The following is a 23,702-nucleotide window of genomic DNA, read 5'->3' on the forward strand; positions in this document are numbered from 1 at the left end:
ACTTAAAAGTCATTTGAGCTAAGATGGATTCATATATTATTCTCTATATCTCGTGCATTTCCATTGTCCCACACCTCTCTGTCTTCCTCGGTCTTCACTGATCAATACATTCATTACGCATGTCTTCGAAAAACTCCTATTACTGTAAGTGGTCAACTTAGGTTCGCTCAGATGTGGTGAATTGGTACCAAAACAAATACAGTGCATACATGTGCGCGTGCGTCTGTTTATAAACGCGCGCGCGTAATGCCCACAGCCACATCCAAGCCCCAGCCTGCGTCGTGCTGCTCATTACGTTTGATCTATGCGGAGCTCCTGCCTGCGCCTTCACTCTGCACTTGGCGGATAGACAGGCGGTGGAGTAGTGCTGCTGCTGCTGCTGCTGCTGCTGCTGATAGGTCCCCACAGTCCTCCTCCAGTCGCGGTGAAACAGTCTGGGATTCCTTCAGTGTTCGGTTGGGGATGCGCATCTGGACCGAGAGCGTCCCGGGGACAATAACGCGTCGAGGAGCTCCTCCGTGCTTGTCCTCCTGCTCCCCACAGAGGAAATAATCACACGGGTTCAGGACAGTTTGGGCTATTTTTGTTGGAATGGCAGGCGCAAAGTGCCTTCTGAAAAAGCCGAGGTAAGACGCACTGTTTACTATTCCGGAATCTTGTCGATCAGCGTACAGGCGCACATTCCCAAATAAAACCTGCATGTCTCCACACTTTACTTGGATGGCTGGTATTCAGACTTCATTGACTTTGTTGGATTTGTGTTGAAACTTAATTTTTTCTACACCATTTCAGATTATTTTTATTTTTTTTATTTTTTTTTATTTAGGATATATTAGTTTAGATATTAGTCAAACGCACTGGAATAAACTGATGTGCCAATGCGCCATACATTTTGTGTTGATTGAAAATGTGATGATTTTTAGACCGAGGTTCAGTTATTGTTGGAAAGGTGCACTGCATGCTGTGAGGCACTAAAGGGGCTTTCATAGTACAGGCTACTGTCAGTGTCGTGGAGTAAACAAGATGTTTCAGCTCGCCTGGTCTGATGGATAGAGGTGTTTGGTAATGGCAGCAGTCACGTTTCCCACGGAAAAGATAAATTTGTACACGTTTTAATAAGTTGTAGTCCTCTATTTCTTACTGCTTAGCGAACCTTAACTTGCCGTATTGATTATTAAGTCAAATGTTTTCAAAAGCAGTTAAATCCGCCAAAAGTTGTTGGTTTGTGGAGTAACCTGGCCACTTTGCCCCTGGAACCCTCAACCATAACCAGTAAATCACAGCGGCGGACCGGGCTCTGAAACGACATAAAAAGCAGACATTCCAGGTGTTAATTGTGTCCTCGCATTGGGTTGATGGCCGCCGGGTACCCGGGGTCCTAAGGAGCACGAGAGCGCACCAACCTGTCAATCATCCCCGCGTCGTGATGGAAAGATGTTTAAACGCAAAGATTAGAAAGGAGGTCGTGCGCGGCAAATCTGTTCAGCTGGTCTTCAGTCTGTAGTTTTTGCGAACATTATTCAGCTCATGCACAGAAAGCACGTTAATTTGTTCTTTTGTTTATTTGTGTTTTTCACATTTATTTATGTTTTTTTTACATTGTATCCATCCAGTTTTCTAGTCTTCTGCATGCATCTGACAAATCACCGCACTGCCTCTTTGTGTTTGTACGTGTGTGTGTGTTGGATGGGTGTTTTGATGCCTTGCAGGCATAGCAGCCTATTTAAAGCTCATCATTTCCACTTATCTCCAGAGGACTTTTTTCTCCCCTGTGTGTCCAGTCATTCACATCCAACTCACTTTGACACAATTATTTACATCAGCCATGTTCTTTAAATCCAAATAGATGCAGTTGTGTGATTCCTTGGGACCCGCAGAATGGAAAGCTTTTAATTTGCTTTGAAGTATGTGCATTACAGGGGCAAGACAGCTGTCTCTATTTAAATATGCATCCCCAGCCTCTTCATTTTCCAAATTGATCCTCATTAATGCCATTCGAGATAAGCTTCGATTTGGCTTATCTCTGTGAAAGCGCGCAGAGAGGATAATGATGCTCTTCTGTGATTTTTGAGTTTGCCATGTTGTATTTAGCCTGACAGACGTCCCCGTAGCTACAGCTTATTGAATAATTTTGTCTCATGCAGCAACTGAAGGTCACATGTTGTATTGGTCTGTTCGTCTTGCTACAATCATCCGTCGTTGCTGCAGTAGCTGTGAGATTTCTGGATCTGCCAGTGATGTTTTGGAGTCTGAGACATGAGTGTAATTATACATTTCATGCAGAGAAAACAGATATAATGTTCATGGTTTCTTATCAATTATATGATAAAAAGGTTTTGGTATTTAAAGACAAGCACCTTAAACTCATCTGTGAATTATGAGACATGTCACCGTGGTTGGCCAAAACCGAGGCATCAGAAACTGTCCTGATCTTGTCTTGCTAACATATGAAGGAATTAAGGATTTAGCACATAATGTTGAAATAATTCTCCTCTCTGACAAAAGCTGTCAGCTAAATTCACTGGGAAAGCGCCACGGCTCGACACATGAGCAAATGTGACAGCCAATGGGCCGCTCCAGTCAGAGCGAGTCCTCACCGATTCCACATTTTTAAAAAGTGGAGTGTTACGCGCTTGATGAAAACTTGCTCTGACAAAGTCAACTCTGTGCCCTTTTGCCTTGCAGTAACTTCCAGTCGTCTGCCATGTTTGAAGGCTCAGAGTCCGTCGAGGTGGAGGGAGGCAGCACAGAGAGCACCGTGGCTTCGTCCATCAGCGCCTGTAAGAAGGTAAAAAAAGAGCTTTCTAATCACTTGTCAGCCACAGTTTGGTGATGCTCTCTCTTGATGTGACCTTGCACCTGTATGTCATATTTCTGTTTATCAGTTTGTGTGTTTCCAGCAGCGTAAGAAATGTTAATTTCCTGCTCCTCTGGGTGCCAGGTACACCCAGGGGTTCTGTAATAAGAGGGACAGCCAGGCCTTTAGGCCAGCCCAGTAGATTTATAATCTCCCAGTGCCATAGAGACAGGAGGGGAAATAGTACAGATCAATGGTCTGAGGTGGAGGCTAGATTGAATTTCTTTTTAAAGTATGTGTAGGTCTGTTTATGTGTGTGTCTGTGCCTGACTGTATTTTGGGTATGCGTGCTGGAGGACTTGCTCATTGGTGTTCCTAATTAGCCTACCGCGCATGATCTTAACTGACTTCCACTCGAGTGTCCTGCGGAGACATGAGATGACGTCTCTCTCGTAATTGGGCCTCAGGCTCCACTGACCCGCACTAGCAGCCTTTCATATGATCACTCCCAGTGAGATCAGCTGAGGCTACGTCACCTTTACCTGGCCAAAGGCCTGCACAGATGGCCCATTCCAGAGGGTGCAAGCACAAGGAGGCATCGTTTCTCACTAAAAATACACAGTCAGAATGAAGAACTCGCATGTGGGCGTCATATGTCAAAGAAATTGCATGAGAGTTATTTTATCCATTACTTGATTTTAATCTTTTATCTGCCGTGTATTAGCAGTACTATCAGCTGTTTGAAATGCACACATCAACTAGTCTCACTTCTTCATTTACAAGTAAATAACAACCCCATAACTGTTACTGGCATCAAGGGAATCTTTAACTTGGTCCCTGAAATGGTCGCAACTGGTTGGCTATCAGAACGGTTAAGTCAGTATCTAACACAAATATGCCAAGAAGAAAAAATATTTGTCTGTCGCTGATAAAAGCATTTGCGTGACTGCAGGTTTCATCCTAAAGGCTTCATTAACATGTTGCTCTAGGAAGGAGACTATAGCTGCCACATATATAACGCCCAATGTCTTGTTAGGTGACAGGATATTGATTTTGTGCTGCGGACACTTATCCTGAAGTAAAGGTCCCAGGGAAAGGTCAATAGATCCCCCTCATTCTGAAGGGGAAACACAGAAGCTGGCAGATGAAAGTAAATGGGTGACTCAGAAGGTGTGTGTGTGTGTGTGTGTGTGTGCGTACATGTGTGGGGAGTCGTACGCTCCCGTGTGCGTCTTTTTGTGTTTTTCATGCTACCGCGTCTGAGCAGAGCTTGTCTGTGTGCTGCAGGTGATGGGCAGTAACAGTGTGCTGGACTCTTCAGAGTACTGGCTGAGGAATGAGAAAGCTCTGTGCAGACTGGGCCTGCTAGATGACGACTCGGAGGGCAGCTGCACCATGGTGAGTAGCATACTGAGAATGATGAAACACGTGCACCGCTTTGGCAACAAAGCCGGACCAAGTCAACTCTAAGTTTAGAAGCTGCGGGAGGCTTGATTGTTGCCCTGACTGGCAGCAAGCAAACAGCTTGAAACTTGAAGCAGAAATGGTTTGATATGACATTTAAAAACCAATCTGCTGCTGCTGCTGAGTGGCTTTTAGGCAGGATGATGGTGAGAATGTTAACAGCAGGATGTTGGTGCTACCTTGTTGCGACTTAGTTGACAACCTTCGCTTATATGTTGCTGTGTCTCAAACTTCAAGCATTATGTTGACACAGGGGACGTACTGACATTACTAAGTACATTACTGTGTTTAAACACAGTGTTCCTCTAACTAAGATTCTTAATATCTCAGTGAAGATGAACAGAAAAAAAAAGGATCGTGAGACATTTTTCTGACCACAACACCTGTCTTCCTATGCCCAACATGGCGCAAAAGCTTGTATTGTGAAAGGTGGAGTTCATGTTCAGTTGATAAATGTTGGAAATATATCTGAATATGTGTGATTTTCACTAGAGTTAGGGTTAGGCTACGCTTACATGGACAATAATTACAATTACATGGATACTAAACAAAATCACCTGATGAGATGTGTGTTTACATGGCCCAAAACATCAAACCTGACGTGTGGTTCTGCCCTGGCGAGTCTGCCACAAAAAATAATAGAAGAAGACATTTTCTCTTCCAGCTGTATTGACGATGCTGAATTCATTCAATAGAAGAAGATGACCAAGACAGACCCACATTATCAGATGGAACCGCACACACTGATTCCACCTTTGTTCATCTCAAACTCGCCGTTTTGCTGTGTCCCTCCAGTGACACCACTGTTGTGGCGTTAGTAGTAGCAAAAGCTGTGTTCATGGGGTAGCTGATAGAGGAGAAACGTCTTGCTAAATAACTAAAAATTCATTCTCAAAAGAAAAATATTTGAACAACATGAACTTCTGCTGTTCTCTTGTAATCTGGTCCTGATGCTGTAGTTTAATTTTCTGGCAGTGCTGCGAATGAAGAGGAGGATGTGGTTGGTGATTTGCATTTTTGAAAATGCGTCGGAGAGGTCGCCTTTAAAGAATGTGATGTCTCATGAGCACTTTGCTGCTTGAACATTACCAGAAGACTTTCAGTGAGCAGATGTAACCGTGCAGCTGGATTTGGCTTTCTGGTTTCTAAAAGCTCAATTTAGTCTCAGGGGGTCCTCGGTAATCAAATTATTGGCTGTTTTTGTATAGCTAATGTGCCTCTGTTGTGTTAATATATTCGCACTCTGTAACTCTATCCTCGGACCACGCTGTCTGTCTCTGCTAATTTCTGCTTTCTGCTAACGTTAGTGCTTGCATGTCTATATCAGGTGGCCTTACCTAAAAATGTAAGTTAAAGTCATTACTTTGAATTTGTCTGACAACAAACTGCACAATTGTTCACATTTTTTTCACCTTTGTGCATGTGTTGACTGACTCACCAGCAGTGCTTCCTCTCGACATGATATTCTCACAGTGCTTTGCACTAATATAAATTTCCTTTTCATGATTACTTAATCATTAACAACATCACACCCAGATGTCAGTATGACAACAAACTAAAGCAACTTACTGCACACGCATAAACTAATAATGTTCCACCACGTTTTACCATTTTAATAGTCACATTAGTCATCTTTAAGTCACCAATTACAAAACACATCACATTTCTGTCGGCGTATATTTTGTGCAACTGTTCATGAGCCGTTTCTGTGATTACGAGACTAAATACAAATAATGAAATTATGATGCTTATTTAAAGTGACATGCAATGTTTTATAATACAAACAGTACTTTTGGCTGAAGGCTAATTTCTGAATCCATTAAATCAACATATAGTTTTTAATCCCAAAACCTCCTTCAGGCCTGTGGCATCATTTAAAATGTTAATGTTCATGAATCCACCATCAGGAGAACACTGAACAACCATGGTGTGTATGGCAGAGTGGAAAGGACCAAGCTACTGCTCTCCAAAAAGAACATTTCTGACCATCTGTAGTTTGCTAAACATCATGTGGACAAGCCAGAATACTAATGCAAATGTGTTTTTTGGACAAATGAGACCACAATAGAAGAGTTTGGTTTAACTGAGAGCTGTCATGTCTGGAGATTAAACAATTCTGAATTCCAGCATATGAACCTCATCTGGTCTGTGAAACATGGTGGTTGTAATGTCCTTGTTTGACAATAAGGATTCACATAGTTGTGCCACTCACAGGCATGTGCAAATAATTCTTTCTTTTTTTAAGCGGTACTGTACAGTAGTTACATTTTGAGGAAATTTAATAAAAAAATGTGGATTTCTGGGATTGGTTTATTCAACGCATAGACTGTTAGTAGGTTAGGCAAGGACATGGGAACATGCAAGGCTTTTAGCTGCTATGTCCACACATGCTTAATCCTCACTGTCACCCAAATTTCACCTCAGATCACTCACTCAAATTGCGAGTTGAGCATGAATTGCAGTCAGGATTTTCATCTGTCAGTGGCTTTCTGATGCTTGTCGAGAAAAGACCCATTTGATCCTTCCATTGCATCACTTCAATTTTTACAGTATTAGTTTTTTAATGGCATAAACTGGATCAATAATCTAAATAAAACATCTGTACCACTGCGTCAAGTCTCGGCGTTTCACAACCTCTGCTGTAGGTGGGACTCATTATAAAAAGTAGCTGCAGTATATCATCAGCTGTTTCTGACATATGCACCCACACTGTGGTGATGGCCTAATAATAAGTGTAGATTTCATCCCCTCTGGGGCAAAATTAATTTTCTCACCTTCAGCTTAGCTGTTTCTTTTTCTTTTTTTTTTTTAATCAATTACATATTTGTCATTTATGTATTTTTGATACTGAACTGCAACGTCTCTGAGTCAACTTATTGATCTGGGTTTAATTGCAAGACCAACAGGATCGGCCTCTTCTCACAGACAGAAGCTGAAACCTCTAGTATTCATTTATTTCTCTAGAGACTAAAGGCCGCTCTCCAGCTATGGTACTGACATGGCTCTAGGGATTGCTCTGTCAAGTCACGACTGTTTTGATCCAGGCTGGTGTGTCTCACTAGATCGATTGCCATGTCATTTGCTAGAACCATTTCCCTCAGGGTGGAATGCAGCAACTTTGATCATCCTTCAAGTTTTCCTCATTCTTTTCCAGGACTTTAGTTCATGAACAAACATCTGCAAAACTAATGCCTCAGTTACCTCAGCTGCGTTTAGAGCTAATTTGTTAAGTTTGGATAGTGAACAATGTTCTGAACATGGGTATGTAATCACATGTTGTGAGGATTTTAGATAGCTGTGTTAGCTTTTAGCTCAAAGCTTTGCTACACAGAGGCACAGAAGTAAGTAAGCTGCATGGCTCATTTTAGTGCCACTACTGTGCATCTGTCATTTTATTGCACACTTAATGTTTTAACAGGTTACATTAAAAATGTGTAGACAACTAAAAGGTGATTAAACACAGCAATTACAGGGTGTTTGACCCTTATTTAAATGATACCACTAAAACTAAAAACCTGTATTTCGTATTATTTTGAGTTTATGTTTTTAATTTGCCATTCTCTCCGTCCGTGGCTGCGCTGGTTTAATTTGTGTAAATGCCAGCAACACAACACTCTTTCAACAATTTCCCATGCTGCTCCTTTAAAGATGCCTAGAGTGTTTGGTGATCATTACCAAGATAACAGGAATAGCAGTAATTTAGCAAAGAGCACCGTTCTCGCACACTTGTGTCGCACTTTGGAAGTGTGAGCAGCCGCCTGCTGGATTCAATGTTCCTAAAACCCCCCGATACAGGCAGTACTCTCAAGTTGTATGCAAGACTCAGACAACTGTGTGAATTTTATCTGCAGTCTTTTCAGATTTTCTTTTATACCTCGTAGAGATTACAACAGCACTCCTCTATTATAGATACTGAACCTGCTTCTGTTGTCAGTGAGGCTTTGGTATGTTGAAGTCTGATGGTGTCTGAGGATTTTTTGAGGGCAGATGATCTGTACTCATCATCAGATATAGTCCTGTAAAGTAAATGTATTTCTTCTTCCTCATTTTTTTACTTGGAATGCTATTTGTGTCGACTATTCATCCTGAAAACAAAGACATCAGTCTCGGCATCGTCGTCCTCTTGTCAAGTTCTTACCTGAGTTTGGGATTAAGCGGACAGTTGTATCCTCTTGTTCTTGCCATGCAGAAACCAAGCAGCTTCATCTTTTTTTGTACAAACTAGACGATGGCTGGCTTGTTTTCTTTACCCCGTGTCTGGTTTCTATGAATCAGAGGGAACTTCAATGGAACTTCAATCTGCGAACAGATGTGGCCCATCCTCCCTCAGCATCGCTCTTGGACTTTGACGTGACAAATTGCTCCACTGATGCGCATTACGCTGTTCAGCAGTTTACGCAGCCAATCAGTGAAACAGATCTGACGATGCTGTGTGAGGAGTAAATCCTTCTGTCCTCGCCTTAACTGAAGTGTGAGACATTGAGAACGAGAGGACGAATCAGAAAAACAGTGTAATGAAGTCATTTAGGGATCTGATATTTTTATAGACCTTTATATGTAGTCCAACAGGCTGAGTTTTCTAAAGAATGTTTGTCTGAGAAAGTAAAAGAAATAAATTCAGCGTGTGTGTATTCAGCGACGGGAACGGTCCAAAATAGTGAGTGCAGAAGTCCAAAAACTGTGAGCTAAATAAAAGATAAAAGCTTAGGATTTTCTGCGTTCCGCTCCATCACCCACCTCTGTCTGCATCATGTTGTCACCTTTGATCGTTCACTCATGTTTTAATGCATGAAGTCACAGAGTGTCATGTTGCTGTGATAGTCACGCTGAATTTTATCACACTCCTGAGTTGTTTGACAGGGTGAGCATTTTGGCAGAGAGGAAGGCAGTCCCTTATATTTTCCATTTTGCGAGGCAGTTACCTAATGTTTGCATATTTCGGAGGTGTATTTCCGTTTTTTGATGTGCTTATTTGACTCACATGAGTGTAAACTTTGAGGTAAAACAGAAGTGTTGCTCTTATGATGAATAAAAAGATCACATCCAGACACAGTCAAAGTTACAGAAATTTACTTATGATATTGCTGCTTTTTAGAATGAAACGTAATCACCACACTTGTTTTCAAACACAGGAAATCTGTTTCTTGACCATCAAGTACGACTTAGCCTGCAGAGCCTCTCCGAACACCCTTCGTTCCTCTCTCCCATCCGCCTTCCTGCTTTGAACTGAACCGCGGTCCCTGGAGGAGAGTGATCCATTCATCACCAGATTCAAACACTTCACACTCGGGTAGTGTGTTTTGTCCTGGCCTGTCCCTTCCTGGCCTACAGAGAGGGAAAATAGAATAAATACGCCGTCAGCCGCAGCAGGAACGCTGACTTACAGCAGGATCATGGCAGGAAGAGACACTCTCCTTCTTTCTAAACCTAACCTAAACCACCTCTCTTCAAGTTTTTACTTTAGACTAGCTCACTTTGTGCAAGGCTGTAGTCTAAAATTGATGCCTCTTAAAAGGAGAAGCCATGTTCAGGTCAATATTAGTTATTAAAAGTGAACAGCTTTGGACAAAAAACGGATTGACCGTAAAAGTGATAAATTAAAAATGAGTCCATAATAGAGGTGGATTAATCTGCTCTCTGCCTTCTTCCCAAATTAGTTTTAGCCGTGATATAAGAATAGTATCACCCAATATGTGGAGGCACAGTAAGTAAAACGCAGACTCGATGTCCCTCTTTTATTAAGATTACATTAAGTTTTGGGCGGCACAGTGGCTTGGTGGTTAGCACTGATGCCTCACAGCGAGAAGGTTCCGGGTTCGAATCCATGGGCCGACTGGGCCTTTCTCTGTGGAGTTTGCATGTTCTCCCTGTGTCTGCGTGGGTTCTCTCCAGGTACTCCAGCTTCCTCCCACCGTCCAAAGACATGCTGGTTAGGTTAATTGGTGATTCTAAATTGGCCGTAGGTGTGCGTGTGAGTGTGAATGGTTGTCTGTCTCTCTCTGTTAGCTTTGTGATAGACTGGCGACCTGTCCAGGGTGTTCCCCCGCCTCTCGCCCGATGACAGCTGGGATAGGCTCCAGCAGACCCCCGCGACCCTTAACAGGACAAGCGGTTACAGAAGATGAATGAATTAATGTAACAGTTTTATCCTTATTGTACAGTGGACTGTATAAAGATAGACAATGGAACAGTTCCTCAAAAGTGAAGCCAAAGCAAGTAGAGCTCCCCCTGGTGACTGGCTGCAGTATAGGTCATAAGCTCCACCTCCTCCATGTTAGTGGATGGGACTTGGGCCAAACTAAAACACTAAAGTACAGGTCAAATAAATACTTTAAGGATGGTTGCTGCCATTTTAGGTAATTAATATAATGCTGATGCGTGTTCATTGTTCTAATAAATTTCGCTTTAGTTAGTTATTTGACGCTATAGAAAGAGGATGTGATCATGATGACTGCTCTGTGAAGTGGTCCCATAGGACCTTGAGAGTTGGAAAAAAAAATCAGTACAGTGTTAATAAAGCAAAAAACGCGTCTGGAGGAGGTGTATTCAGCTCATTGATAACGTGTCTCTGTCTAGCTCCACTCTCGGGCCGTACCGCGCAGACTCTGGCTCCTAAGTCACAAGATGGCGGCGCCTGTATCGCTGGAAAAATACCACTGCAAGGAAGTGGGGACACGTCCATATTTACAGTAAATATTTATATGGTTTAGACAAAGAGTCAAAGGGAGGATAACAAGATGTTCACTTCTTGGCTGGAGTCTAACAGGACATATTTCAACCAAATGCTCTTAATCTGGGAATCCATTTGTTATTGTCTGATTACTTAGATGTAGGGCCATTGCCATAAAAGATAAGAGAACTGAGGTGGTGTAAAGAGAGAAGAATGTCTGCAACTTGGTAATTTACATAGAGTTCACTAACAAGACCACACCTCAGTATGTACAAAGAAGATTATTTTGATCAGGGGGGATGGGATTTCGAGGGGATGAGATGAAGGGGTCCAGAAGATGGGGATGAAGGAAGATGTAGAGACCGATGGTCCTCTGATTTTCGGATGGAGGAACCAAGGGAATGCGATTCGGGGAGGGGGCATATCTCTGGGAGCTTCGCCTCCATGTGTCCACGGTTCCTGCAATGAGATTGCAAAGGAGAAGAAAGAACAGATAGGATTGGGGGGGAGGGTTTGAGAACTGAGCCAAACGGGCGAAGAGAAGTTAGATGCACCTATATAGGCAGGTGACATGCAGTCATCAAGTTCTGCTCTGCGATTTGGGAATGACGAGCACAAAATGTCTCTGAAAAGGAAAAAGGCAAGAGTGAATTCGGTAGGTGTAATTTCTCTTGATCATTGGAGAGATTGTAATTTCAGAAAGAAGAAGAAATGTAGAGGGTTTTTGGGGGAAAGGGTTTGGGGTAGAGATAGAGGGAGGGAGGGGAAAAAGGATGAGGTCGAATTCGGCAACTGGGATGTAGATGGAACTGATACGACCTGACCCTGGCTGGACAGGGCTGGTGGAAATGGGCTCTGTTCTGAATCTGCATCGGTGCTTAGGGTCGGGGTTACGTCTTAGGGACAAACTAGAAGTCCTGGATCTGAGCACATTGTTGCTCTGGTGGCGGGGATGAAGTTTTGGAAAAGTTGGAAAAGTTTTGCCTTGATGTCGTTATGATGGAATCGAATGCCCTTCTCTCTCAGGGCACGCTGGAGGCAGATGACTGTCCAGTCTGAAATGTTAGTCGAGTGTAGAGAGTACTGGCCAGAGGAGGACTGACGACAGAGGAGCGGCCGGTACGGTGTCTTGTTGCCGGCTGGCTGGGTTGGTTTCTGGGTGGACGTGGTTCTGGTGAGAGTCACTGGATGGAGGAAAATGACCGAGGTTTTTAGAAATGTGGACTGCTGAACGTAGTCGGGAAAGGTGTCTAGCTGGAAGCGGATGAAAAGAAGTGGACGGAAGAGGAGAATCTGGGATGATTGATGGGAAGTCAAAAGACTCGCCGTCGGACCCGTCAAGGACCAACTGGCAGTCCATGGTGGAGGTAGTTGATTTGGTGAGTGCTAATGAACGCCTGTGGGAACTGAGCCAAACGGGCGAGGAGAGCTTAGAAGCGAATATATAGGTAGGGGTGGGTAATTGGATGTTTGAGGCGTGGACTTGTTCCTGAACCTAAGTTATGTAACTTAATTTAACAGTTTAAAACTATGAATTACTTTCAGGTGTTTTCTTGACAAACATGACACGTTTAGCCTGGAAGAACTTTTCATGCCCACAACATTTTTGAGGGGAAAAGTTGGGGTCACTCCATTGGGAGTTGATTATGCCCTGACCAGTCCAGTCATTTTGGCAGGCTTTATATAATGATGGACAGAAAAGTAACAGTGACGTAATAATTTACGTCATCTGAGCCCCTTTGAGTTGAATTTGTTTAACAAAATTGCTGAAAATCAGTTGAACAGGTATACAGGGTATTTCATCTCTTTTGCTCTTCATGTGAACTGTTTACCTCCCTACAGACAAAGACTGTTGAAATATGACTGGTTAACTTGGACTACCAATGAAATCCAGAAAGCTTTTGGGAACACTTTCCCCTTGCCCAAAAATTCAGCATATTCATATACAGATATCTGTTTATAGAGATTATGCATATTAACCACATATCCACTAATATGCCCACTCATTATCTTGTTTTTAACTTTGCTATAACAGTTTATTAACAAATACATTTGAAATTAATCAAATTACCACAATGATGATAATTGCCACACAGTAAAACTGAAGCCTTTGAGGCCCCTGAAAGTCTGGGTCACAAAGTGATTTCCCCATTCGCTTGGCTGCTAATCCAGTGCTAAGTGCAGGTTAGCTGTTGGTGCACTGTAGGCCATGGTTAGTAAATACATGGCTGCCTGAGCTAAATATTGTGTACTGTTCTGGTGAGGTGGTGCAGTCTTGTACGTTGTAGCTGTGAGTTAGGTGAGTACACAGTCATGCGTGTTGTGGATGTGTTATGGAAGTCAATATCAAAGCTAGGCTGCTCCAGAGATGGATGACATTTCAACTAAATGCTCCTTAATCGGGGAATCTGTGGGCAGACAGAATATGGACAGAATATGGGTTATAAATGATTGGTAGCAGCTTTTTATTTATTGCCTCAAGCACTGTAACAATCACTGTAACACCTTACAAGCAGCATCAAATCTGTTACTGCATAATAAACTTTTAAAAGTTTTTGGTGTTATATAGTACAGAATTACATTATAATAAACAATATATAAACAATAAACAATATAATACGGGGTCATCAATAGATAGTGTAATAAAGTAATTGTATATACAATTTCAAAAGCTTAATGTAGTGTTAAATCATTTTTAAAGCAAGGACCTCTCATCTGCATTCAATCTTCAAGTTAAAGAAAAAAAGATGATTTTTATGATGACACTTTGCATTAAACGCTGTGAAAAAACCTTGTGATGAAAACACATCTCTGCACTTCTGCGAATATGTAAACAACACATGAAAATGTATGCCTCTCAAAGACACTGGAGCTGCTCAGCATCAACCGTTCATTCCTGCTGTTAGCCATTTTCATCACAGAGTTCCTTCTTCCCTTGTGTGAATCTATTAACATGTCTCTGTCCGTATTAACTGACACATTTGTCACCTCAGTATATACTCCCCAGAAATATTATACTGTACATTCCACCTTTTTTTTTTTTTAACATTTTCCATAACTATATAATTCATGTAGTGACAAGAACCAGGACAAAATCTGATCCTTGGTATTCTCTTCAGCCCAGCACAGCTGTTGAATGAAGCACACATAGTTTTAACATCTGGACTCAAGCAGAGTACATCCTACATTTATTTATTTTTGGCTGCAAAGTTCTTGAAACAACATACCAGATTAATAGGAAGTCAGAGATAAACCAAAAAACAAACAAACTCCATGTGCAGCATGTGCAGTTTCATCATGCAGCCTTTCCATTTACGCTTCATGGACAGCTGATGTTATGCAGTTTATCAGCACATACTTAAATGTATGAACACAAAATAAGGCTGTTTATAGTCACCAGACTGTGGAAACAGCATGCCTGTCTGGTTTCTGCACCAGCACTGTTTTGCTTGTGGGTTGCATCGGAGAATTAATATGGCAGAGTCACTGAGCCTTGATGTTGTTTCCCCCCTAACTTCATTTGAATTAGCTTACACATAAAATGGATTATAATTAAAGGTGCCAGCAAATGGGATAAGTCAAAACACGTTACCACACAAGGGGCTATGTTTAGTTTCGTGACCTCAGAGTGAGAATACACTTGTATTTGAGGCAACACCATGGACATTAGCGTAGAGGTTCAGATTTGTTCATGTAGGTCAGCCATAGATGACAATAGTACTAATGAGGGTAAAAATTTCAGGTGCAGCCCAAATATGAATGATCTGCACATTTCTTATAACCTTATAATCCACCTGCTGCCAAAACTGCATTTATTATTTCAGTAACTCTTTAAAGTAGCCATATTTTACTGTTGCCTCTGGGAAGAAAGAATGCACACAAAACAAAGTATAGAAAGGGCAGATTATTCAGCATAACAAAATTTTTCAAGTCATGAAAAAAAAGAGCAAAAAAAAAAAAAAGAACAAAAAGCTGCATTTAAAGCAAAAAAAGGCGACAGAAGGACCACGAGCAGCAGCTGTGTGTGGGAGGATCAGAGTAGTGAAATGAAAGGGGGGCTGCCAAGGAGGAATGAAGCTTTGATGGACAAAAGAGACTGAATTTTTGTAATGGTTTTTATATTGACCACGGCTGTGCACATAATGTCGTATTGAAACTGTGGCTAAGTTTCTGCATAAGCTCTGTTGTTTGTGTGTGCAGTAGAAAGAAAAGTGCCTGCCTGACAGTTGTTAGGGGCTTGGGCATGCACACATTGTTACCTCCAGTGATAACAACAGTAGCTGAAACTGGCTATTTGGCATTTGGATTGAGCCACGTAACACAAAAGGTGACATAAATATTGAATCCATTACCACATCAATATAGACGATTTATAAATGACAGCGAGGAATCGAATTATCATTCTATTAAAAACAAAGACAAAAGAACTCCCACTTGTGCCATCACCGTCTTGCCTTTTGGAGTCAGGCGTGACCATATAATATAACAACAGGGTACAGCTGGACAAGAGCGATGGGTGGATCACGACTGACTGACAATCCATGGATTGACAAGATGTAACAACTACAAACCTAATGCTGATAGCATTTGGTTAAGCATACCGTTTTGTTCACACCTTGAATGTATTGCCACTGTATTAACACAGCTAACTCTGGCTAGCTTGGTTGGCAAGGTGAACACATAATTACATGTTAAATGTGACCTCAATTATGATGCTAATGTTGGCAAGTGAAAAGCAAACCTGAGTCAAAAATCTAATCAGAGTGTATTTCAGCCCAAGCAAAAACTCAATAAGAAATGTTCAGGTGATCATAATCTTACAGTAAACCTTCATAAGTGGAAAACACTGTGAAAGGGCTAAGAGAAGTTCTAAGAGAAATGGACTACGGCATGGTCCCTTATGTCTTTGTTTTTCAAGACAAGATGCCCTTCATGTTTTTTTTTTTTTTCAAGAAACACTGATTCAAACACTTTTTACTTCTCCGCTATCTGTGATCGCGAAAGTTGCTTCCAGATGTTCATTTCCTTAGGGTCATTTCCATTTGGGTCTTAGTCATCCATCAGCGCAGGTGGCCAGAGTCACCCTGAGTTTCACTCTGAGTGGCCAATGCTGAGCACAGCTGTACATTTGCATGGGTTGAGCACCTAGTGAAGTGAGAAGGACCGGGGAGACACCGTGATCTCTATTGCAGCCGGGACTCTGACACAACACGAAGCTGTGTGTACATGTGTTGGTCTTCACACGATTTCTCCAGGTCATTTGTTCGACCAGCTTCCGATGATTTATATTAGATTGAGCATCGAATCAGGGAGTCCCATGATATGGTGCTGCTGTGAACAGTTATAGTGAGGGTATTTGAGCGGATGGATGTCATGATTATTTGCCAGCGATACATTTTTCTTTTAACTCTGCCCACAATATAAACTTGGAAGTGGATATATTCAGTACCTTCATATTAACACTGGATCGCGTCAGGCAGAAATGCCGAGTAGGTGGTCTCACCTGTGCTTACAACTACTGGATCGCATGATTACTTTTAAGTGACAAGGGTTAATCATAGCTCTACCTTTGGCTCATTGTTCTGGTTTTCCAACAAAAAGCTTTTTGAGTTCCACCAAAACATCTCTGGTTCTTAAAATGGTTCACCTGGAAACCAGGTGATATTTAACAATCCATCCCCTAAGTTTTTAACATTGTAATTAAGGATCAGGGGAATACATTGCCTTCTACATCCTCTCTTTTCAACCTATACGACTTGCCTACTTATGCTGTCATGATTCACACTTAAGGTCTAGGAAAACCTGCTGTTATCTAATTGTAGCAGAAACATTGTGTGTTATTAACATAAACTAATGTCTATGAATGAATGGAACTGGTTCAGTGTTAAAGGAAAAGGGATAATTTGTTTCCAATTAAAGTAGGCAGTAGGGGTCGTACTGACTAGTCGACTATAGTGCTGTGCCATGACGCTTTAAGCAGGAAGTCGACTAGTCACTGATCACGTGACAGTAACAACACAGATGATGCCTCAGAGAAGACAGGTGAGGAGCCCAGTGGGTCACTGCAGCGTACGAGCAGTGGTTCATCAACTGTGTGGAAATACTTCACTAAAGATGAAGCCCATTCTACTGTGACATTCAGGATATTGTCAGTCCTGAAATACAACAAATGTATTTGTTCTGCCTCCCAAAATGTTAGCTGCTATACATGGAAAGGAATTCAGAGATATACCGTTTTTTTTTACCTGGCTACACTATCTTACAGTACTATTAAATGTTACTGACAGTGCAATATATGTATAGAATATAGGCTAATAGGATATATATGCAGTGCACATATTGAAAAGCGCATGTGTTAATGTTCAGTTCTGTTCTATTCGTTGACACCAAGCAAGAGCCGCATATTACAAGTGTTACTGATGGTGTTTATGGTGTTGACGAGGTCAACTTACAGAAAAGCCTCCGTCAGTTGTGCAAAGCATCACTCTCTACTGTGTTTTCATGTGTGACGTCATTGACTAGCCGACGTCAACTCAACTTTCACCACATATTAGTCAACTTTAAAAAAAATCCATTCAAAGTCGTCCTAGTAGGCAGACAGCGACTAGCTGGTAAATACAACAGAGCGTTTGCAGCTAAAAAAAACAAAACAACCCAGATATTTCCATCAGGATTTAGAAGAGACCAAACACAGACCTGGAGAGAATAATGAATTAGATTCCTTAGGTGTCCGAAGACAATACTCCAAATGGGAGCTAGCCCTCTCCGTGGGCCGATGTACTGGATGTGTTCAATAAACAGCTGTTTGCTAACAGGTTAGCATTAGGTACAAGTAGGTATGTTTATAGTGTGTTTCTGCTACCACCTAGTGGCCAAAAAGTCAGTTACTGGAAATTGATTCATATAGTTTAGGTTGTTGCCTAAACTTAAAAATAACAGAAATATGTCAGAGATATGTCAGTCAACTCTCCAACTGCTGACAGCTTTCAAACTGGTTTATCACTCTCATCTGGAGCACTAATCACATCGCTGAGTGTGTCGGTTCTTGCATGGTATCAATTTATCAAATCAGACTGTTGCTTTCACCCTCTGTCTCCATATTTCTGTTCTTCCCTCCGTCTTTATCTTCCCCATCTGATGTTTACGTGTTCAGTCCTTTAGAGACTAGCTAATGCGAGTGTGTTTCGTCTAATAGCTATGTCTGTGAAAGCCTGATAGAATCAGAGCGTGTCCCTTAGGCTTGTGTCGCCGTCAGACGGCTAGATGGCCCTCTGCCTCCCAAATTTAGAACAACTGCCTCTTGGATCTCACCGTCTGATGGGGTTAAATTGCTTCAACCCCTTTCAAGGTCAGAATCGTGGATCACTCGCCTAGTTTTGCCTGTGTGTTATGTGCGGGCGATTTGTGGCAGGCAAGGGGAAGGTGCCACCGCTGCTTTCCCTGGCATGATTTCCAGCATCAGCACAAGTGAATTGTGCTGAGGTGCTGCTAAGTTAGGATGTCAGACCTCCCCTTCATATGTTAATAGAAATGTAATGTAGTAAAATGCCAAATTGAAACCCTTTAATTTGTCCATATTTGCATCCAGGTACTTTAGATGAAAGAATAACGTGACGTGACGTCTGCAGAATGACTAAAACATGATTTAAATGGGTCAGCAAATGGCAATATGAGGCCATTGTCTTTGTGTTCTGTAAATGGTGTATATTAATCTCAGGTCCTGGGAGTACGTTGTTGACATTTAACAGCTATTCTTACTAAAAGGTCCTCGACGCACTCAGTAAACTGATCTGAACTACAGAGAAGCAAATGAGCAAATTGTTTTTAGCCTTCAGTGGGTAGATTGTTATTTTGAGGGAGGGGTAACCTCTTGGTATTCAGATAAATGATATAAGTGACACATGCAGTCCATGAAAAGCACAGGACAGGAAAACTATTTGATCAGGGTGAGACAAGAAATACACTATTCTGTCATTGTTAGCTGTCAGTTTTTTTTTTGTTATACTTGGCTGACTCTTTTCAAGTGGCAATTTTCATCACATTAGCTTTAATAGTTTGAAAAAATATTATGTTTGGCTGGAGGGCACCAGATGGAAGGTGAGGGGGAAATTGGCCCGTTCCGAAAGTGGCGCATTATCGCTTCAGCTGAAGAACATTTCATCCAATCTGACTGTGCAGACAGTTTTTGCTGCTCTCTGCTATTGTCCTTTTCTTTTTAATCTCAGAATTTTCTTTGATGAAGGAAACCCAGACCGCTTGTCAAAAGAAGGGAACGTATTCAAGTAGCAGAATTACAGCTTGGAATATAAACTCATGAGTACCATGACCTATTTTTTGAATCTGTAGCTAGACAACAGAAAACATGACATGATTTCCAATAGAGGAATATAGGAAGTAAAGAATATACTTTTTCATGCCTGGTCTGTTTCTGCTTCTATATCGTGACATGTCTTCCTGGAAATAGATCTATTTTTATGTAACGCAGATAAATGAGAACAGAAGAGAATCATGAAGAATATAAGCTGTCCCGCATGCACTGTTTAGAATCAAGCTCAGGTTCTTGGAGGGAAACGATTTCAAACAGTGATGTGTGTCAAGATGTGATTATACGACACTATATATATTTCTATTTCACAGGTCTAGAGAGAGGTGGGAAGATAGCAGCAGGTAGAGCGGTAAATGGGGAAGGCAGAGGCAAAAAAAAAAAGACACACAGCAGGATCCCACCTGTGCGTGTTTTGCATTGAAAAGAGAGTGATGCTTCAGTGGCTCACATTAGGACTAGATTTCATTTGTAAAGACAAGCATGAGAGCATATAGAACTTAGACTTATTTCGAAATGTATGTGACTGAGATGCAAATGTGTCCCTTCCAGCAGAGCACTTCACAGTACCCTGCACAAGCATGCTGAGTATGGCTGCTCTTGTGGGAACTAATGCTGCGTTCCGGAAAACTGGGACGTCTGAAATTTCAGGCCACCTACTAGGAAAAGTGCTCTGGAATGCCACTTGAAGTCGGAGGTCCTACTTGTAACGTTGGGGCAAATTGATCTACCCCAACTTCACTGAGATGCAGCAGCCTGACGTCACAGAACAATGGCGGAGCCCATGGGGATGCACACCGTGAATGTTAAAACATAATTTACTAGACTATAAAATGCATTTATCTGGTCATACTAGATATCATCATATTACACAACATGACTTTTGCGTGAGGATATGTCGCTATAATCTATCTGCATAAAGTTACTAGATGAAGTGTAGCCTAACGTTACAAAAAATAAAAGTCTGACAAAAAAGAGGTTTGTTGAGTGTCTACAGTTATACAGAGAAAAGTATATTACCTATTGCTGGTGGAAAAACTTTGGGAGACCTCAATTTCGATCATGTCAGAAACTTCTGAAACAAAACAAATATTATCTTATCGCAGTCGGCCATGGTTGTTGTTTATGTTCAACTTTGTTCTCCTGGAACGCTTTGAGGTCACATCCAGCACAGTCCAAGTGGGATAAATCTGACATCCCAGCTTTCTGGAATGCAGCATAGCCCCCTTTAAATGCTGTTGGAACTGTGCTTTATTCATTTAGCCACACACAACTAACTTGGCCATGCCAGTTTAGATCAGAAGCTGTGTGCTGTAGAATCAAACGGCGGCTGCTGGGCAGTCCCAGGCTCCCAGCACTGACACAAGGGCTCCATCATAGACCATTAAGCCAGCAGCCGGAGGCGAAGGCGTGTGAGGAGATGGAGAGAGTGACAGAGGCGTCGTGAAAGAGTGGAAGCAGAGAGACAGAGAGTGAAAGAAAATCATTTCTGGTTTGCACCTGCTGATAGCACCCTCTGAGAGATGAGAAGGTCTTCTTAGAGAGGGCTCTGCCAGGGAGAGACACTTCCATACGGTGGTTATTCAGACACAACAGACAGCTGCTGTAGTGTTTAATGGTGAGCCACTGAAGGGAAAGCTGTCATTCTGTCATGTTTGTAAGATTTCTGCTTAAGAAATGTCAGCTGGAAAGGTAGTCTGCAACTTTACCATTGCAGCATTCACATCTGACATCTGGGACGCTTTTTACTCCAGTTCTTCTTGTTGGAAAAAAAACAATCACACTGTCTTTCTCTTTATATCTCAGATCTGTTTTGTAAATCTGGACCCTCAGAAGACAGACTGTCGCGATGACAAAAGCATCAAGGTGAGCAGATTCCTCATCCACACTCCTCCGTTGCTTCCTCTCATCCCTCCTCCTTGCTCTGCTTTTCTTTCCTGCCTACTTTCCAGCTCCCTGGAACTCTGTTTCATTGTTTTTCACGTATACACACTGGCTCAGTTGCCATGGATCCAAAATCATTAACCGGCATTTGAGGGTTGATTTGTTTAGGTAATATGCAGATTTTGCAGCCTTTTGCAGCCTTTTGCAGCTGGTGGTGGGCGATCAATAAGCATTCCACATGGTTTTCTCACAGGAAGGTTTTATAATTATGTGCCCCTGACTTGGAACCAAAGAGAATACATTATGTTCAGTTTTGAAGTCACTTGAAGTGCAGCTTTTTTGTCATCAGTCAGCACTGTCTCTGAGCTCGGCATATATCTTGCAGAAATTGGCCTCAGTGTCTCCAGACCTGCCAAAGCTTGTTGAATTACTGACTGTCCACCAGCCGAAGGAAAATGAGATCCTACTGCTCGGTGGCCTTGAAGCATCAGACACTTGCCAAGCACACCCACACTCCCCCCCTCAGGTGAGTTTGCAGTGATCTTCATTGAATCCTTGCAAGCATTTCCAGGCTTTGAATTACCTGGCCTAGGCTGTGAGGCAGAAAGTGCAAGCTGTTCTATTGTCAAGCAATTTGTGTAATAGATTGGAACATTTTGTGCTAGGAAGAAACTACATAAAGAAGTACATTCATTTAGTCTATTATTTCTCCCCCTTTCCCTTCAGTGAAAAAGTATCCTCACATCTTCTGTGGCATGGAACTGTCCTCACAGCCGATTAGACATTTATTTATTTTTAAAATAAGGCTGACTTGTCATTGATGCTGTTCAGACCAAATATAGTCATTAATTGGGATATTACAAATCATATTTTAGTCGTTTAATTCATTGTCACCAGATCTTGTTGAAACTTTAACTTCGTTGTGCGCTCGATGTGTAGGGGGTAACTCATGTAAACTTGAAGTTACAGATCAATGGATGACTTAATTAAAATCATTATACATTTTAGAATACTTTTTTTCTTATTTTAAATAGACCCACAAGTAATTAACGAAGCTTTAAGTTCTGTATGTTTCCTGTTGATAGTGTTTTTTAAAGCTGACCAAAAAGACAATTAAACTTGCACGAGCAATTTCAAGGAGTTGAAGCCTATGTAACACTATAATTTGTGGTTTAATGTATGTATTAACATTGTGTGTAGGTATATTTAGTGTGCTTTGTGTGTCAAGTTTGTGTAGCAGTATTTAATAATTGTAAACCTTTGTATAAATACATACCGTATAAAAACATACATGGTGTTTGTGCATAATTGGTATCTGTACATGTTCCTTACAGGGCGGACCTCAGCAGAGAAGTACTGGTGTGTGCCTGGTTCAGTGTTCAGGGAAGAGGTGCTCGACGCCATCTGGCAGCATAATCTTTGAGATCAACAAATTCCTGATTGGCCTGCAATGGGGAAAAGAGCGACAGTTCCAACAGGGCCGAGCACCCCGGCAGCGGATCGACGACGACACCAATCGCTCCATCTCGTCCATAGAAGAAGACTTCCTGACCGCCTCAGAACACCTGGGAGATGACAGCGAGGATGATGGCTTCAGAAACGGTAAGCCTCATTACCTCCGCTGAGGAGGTTTTGTTTTCAGCTGCATTTAATTGACATAATAAGTCCAAATCTAAGGGAAAACCAATTTACATAAACCTATACATCAAAATTAATGTGCCACGTAGAATAAAATGGGAGAAAGAGAATACATTTACATATTTTATGAATAGTCATAGTTGCAAAGATACTGCAGCCATTTATATGTTGGATTGCCTGTTCTGTATGTGTTGATGCTGAGCATGATTTATTCTGTCATCATGGAAATAATCATACATAGTTGCTGCTTTTTATGACTCAGTATGCAACAACACCGAGGTTAAAGGATTTCATCCTACATCTGGATATGTGAACATATAGCCTAAACAGCCTCAAGGTCCTCTGACACATTTGCATTACGTGTTTAATCAGTATGTTGCCTTTAAAGCTTTTGAGAAAAGAAATCTGTGCCCTAAATAACATGCAACACAGCCAACTCTAAACTGAGTCAGTCTGTGTTCATATTAGGTCATTACCCATAAAATGCTTCCTACTGTGTGTACATGGTTTAACAGTGGTTAAGGTGTTGTTTGCTTGCCATTAGTCCACCTGATGATGATGACAACGGTGGAAGTAATGGTAGCCTTACACCCGCAAGCTTAGATCAAGATTAAAAATAAATATAGCATGCTGTGTAGAATGAAATCCTGCATTTGCGGCTGAGACAGCTGTGTAGTGAGCAGTAAAATATTTAATAGTCACTGAGAACGTATGACACAACAGGGAAGCATATATTTACTGCCACTGTGTTACCCTGGTGATAAATCTGAAATATGTTGGATGGAAATAATTCTCTTGATCCAAAGGGAAATTGAATGGGACAAACCCGACTCAGTGGAGGGTAAAGCAGGGTAATATTCTACTCTCGGCTTGACATTTTGGAAACTGATGGAGCTGCTTTCTAATCAGTGTGGACATTTTTCATT

The 23,702-nt window shown here is 41.7% G+C and overlaps 1 protein-coding gene across 1 annotated transcript in view; it reads left to right on the plus strand.

Moving 5' to 3' along the window:
• Nucleotides 1-591: 591 nt before the first annotated feature.
• The window catches only part of sphkap (SPHK1 interactor, AKAP domain containing), a gene marked incomplete at its 5' end in the record, with an annotated part of 32,064 nt that continues 8,953 nt past the window's right edge, over nt 592-23,702 (plus strand). The window contains 6 exons of the mRNA XM_084559222.1: nt 592-626; nt 2,686-2,788; nt 4,085-4,195; nt 21,061-21,120; nt 21,524-21,664; nt 22,473-22,740. Coding sequence (XP_084415348.1) covers nt 592-626; nt 2,686-2,788; nt 4,085-4,195; nt 21,061-21,120; nt 21,524-21,664; nt 22,473-22,740 — 718 coding nt within the window. The remainder of the gene's footprint in view (nt 627-2,685; nt 2,789-4,084; nt 4,196-21,060; nt 21,121-21,523; nt 21,665-22,472; nt 22,741-23,702) is intronic.

The sequence above is a fragment of the Chelon labrosus genome (assembly GCF_963514085.1).
Source record: "Chelon labrosus genome assembly, chromosome: 13".
NCBI lineage: Eukaryota > Metazoa > Chordata > Actinopteri > Mugiliformes > Mugilidae > Chelon > Chelon labrosus.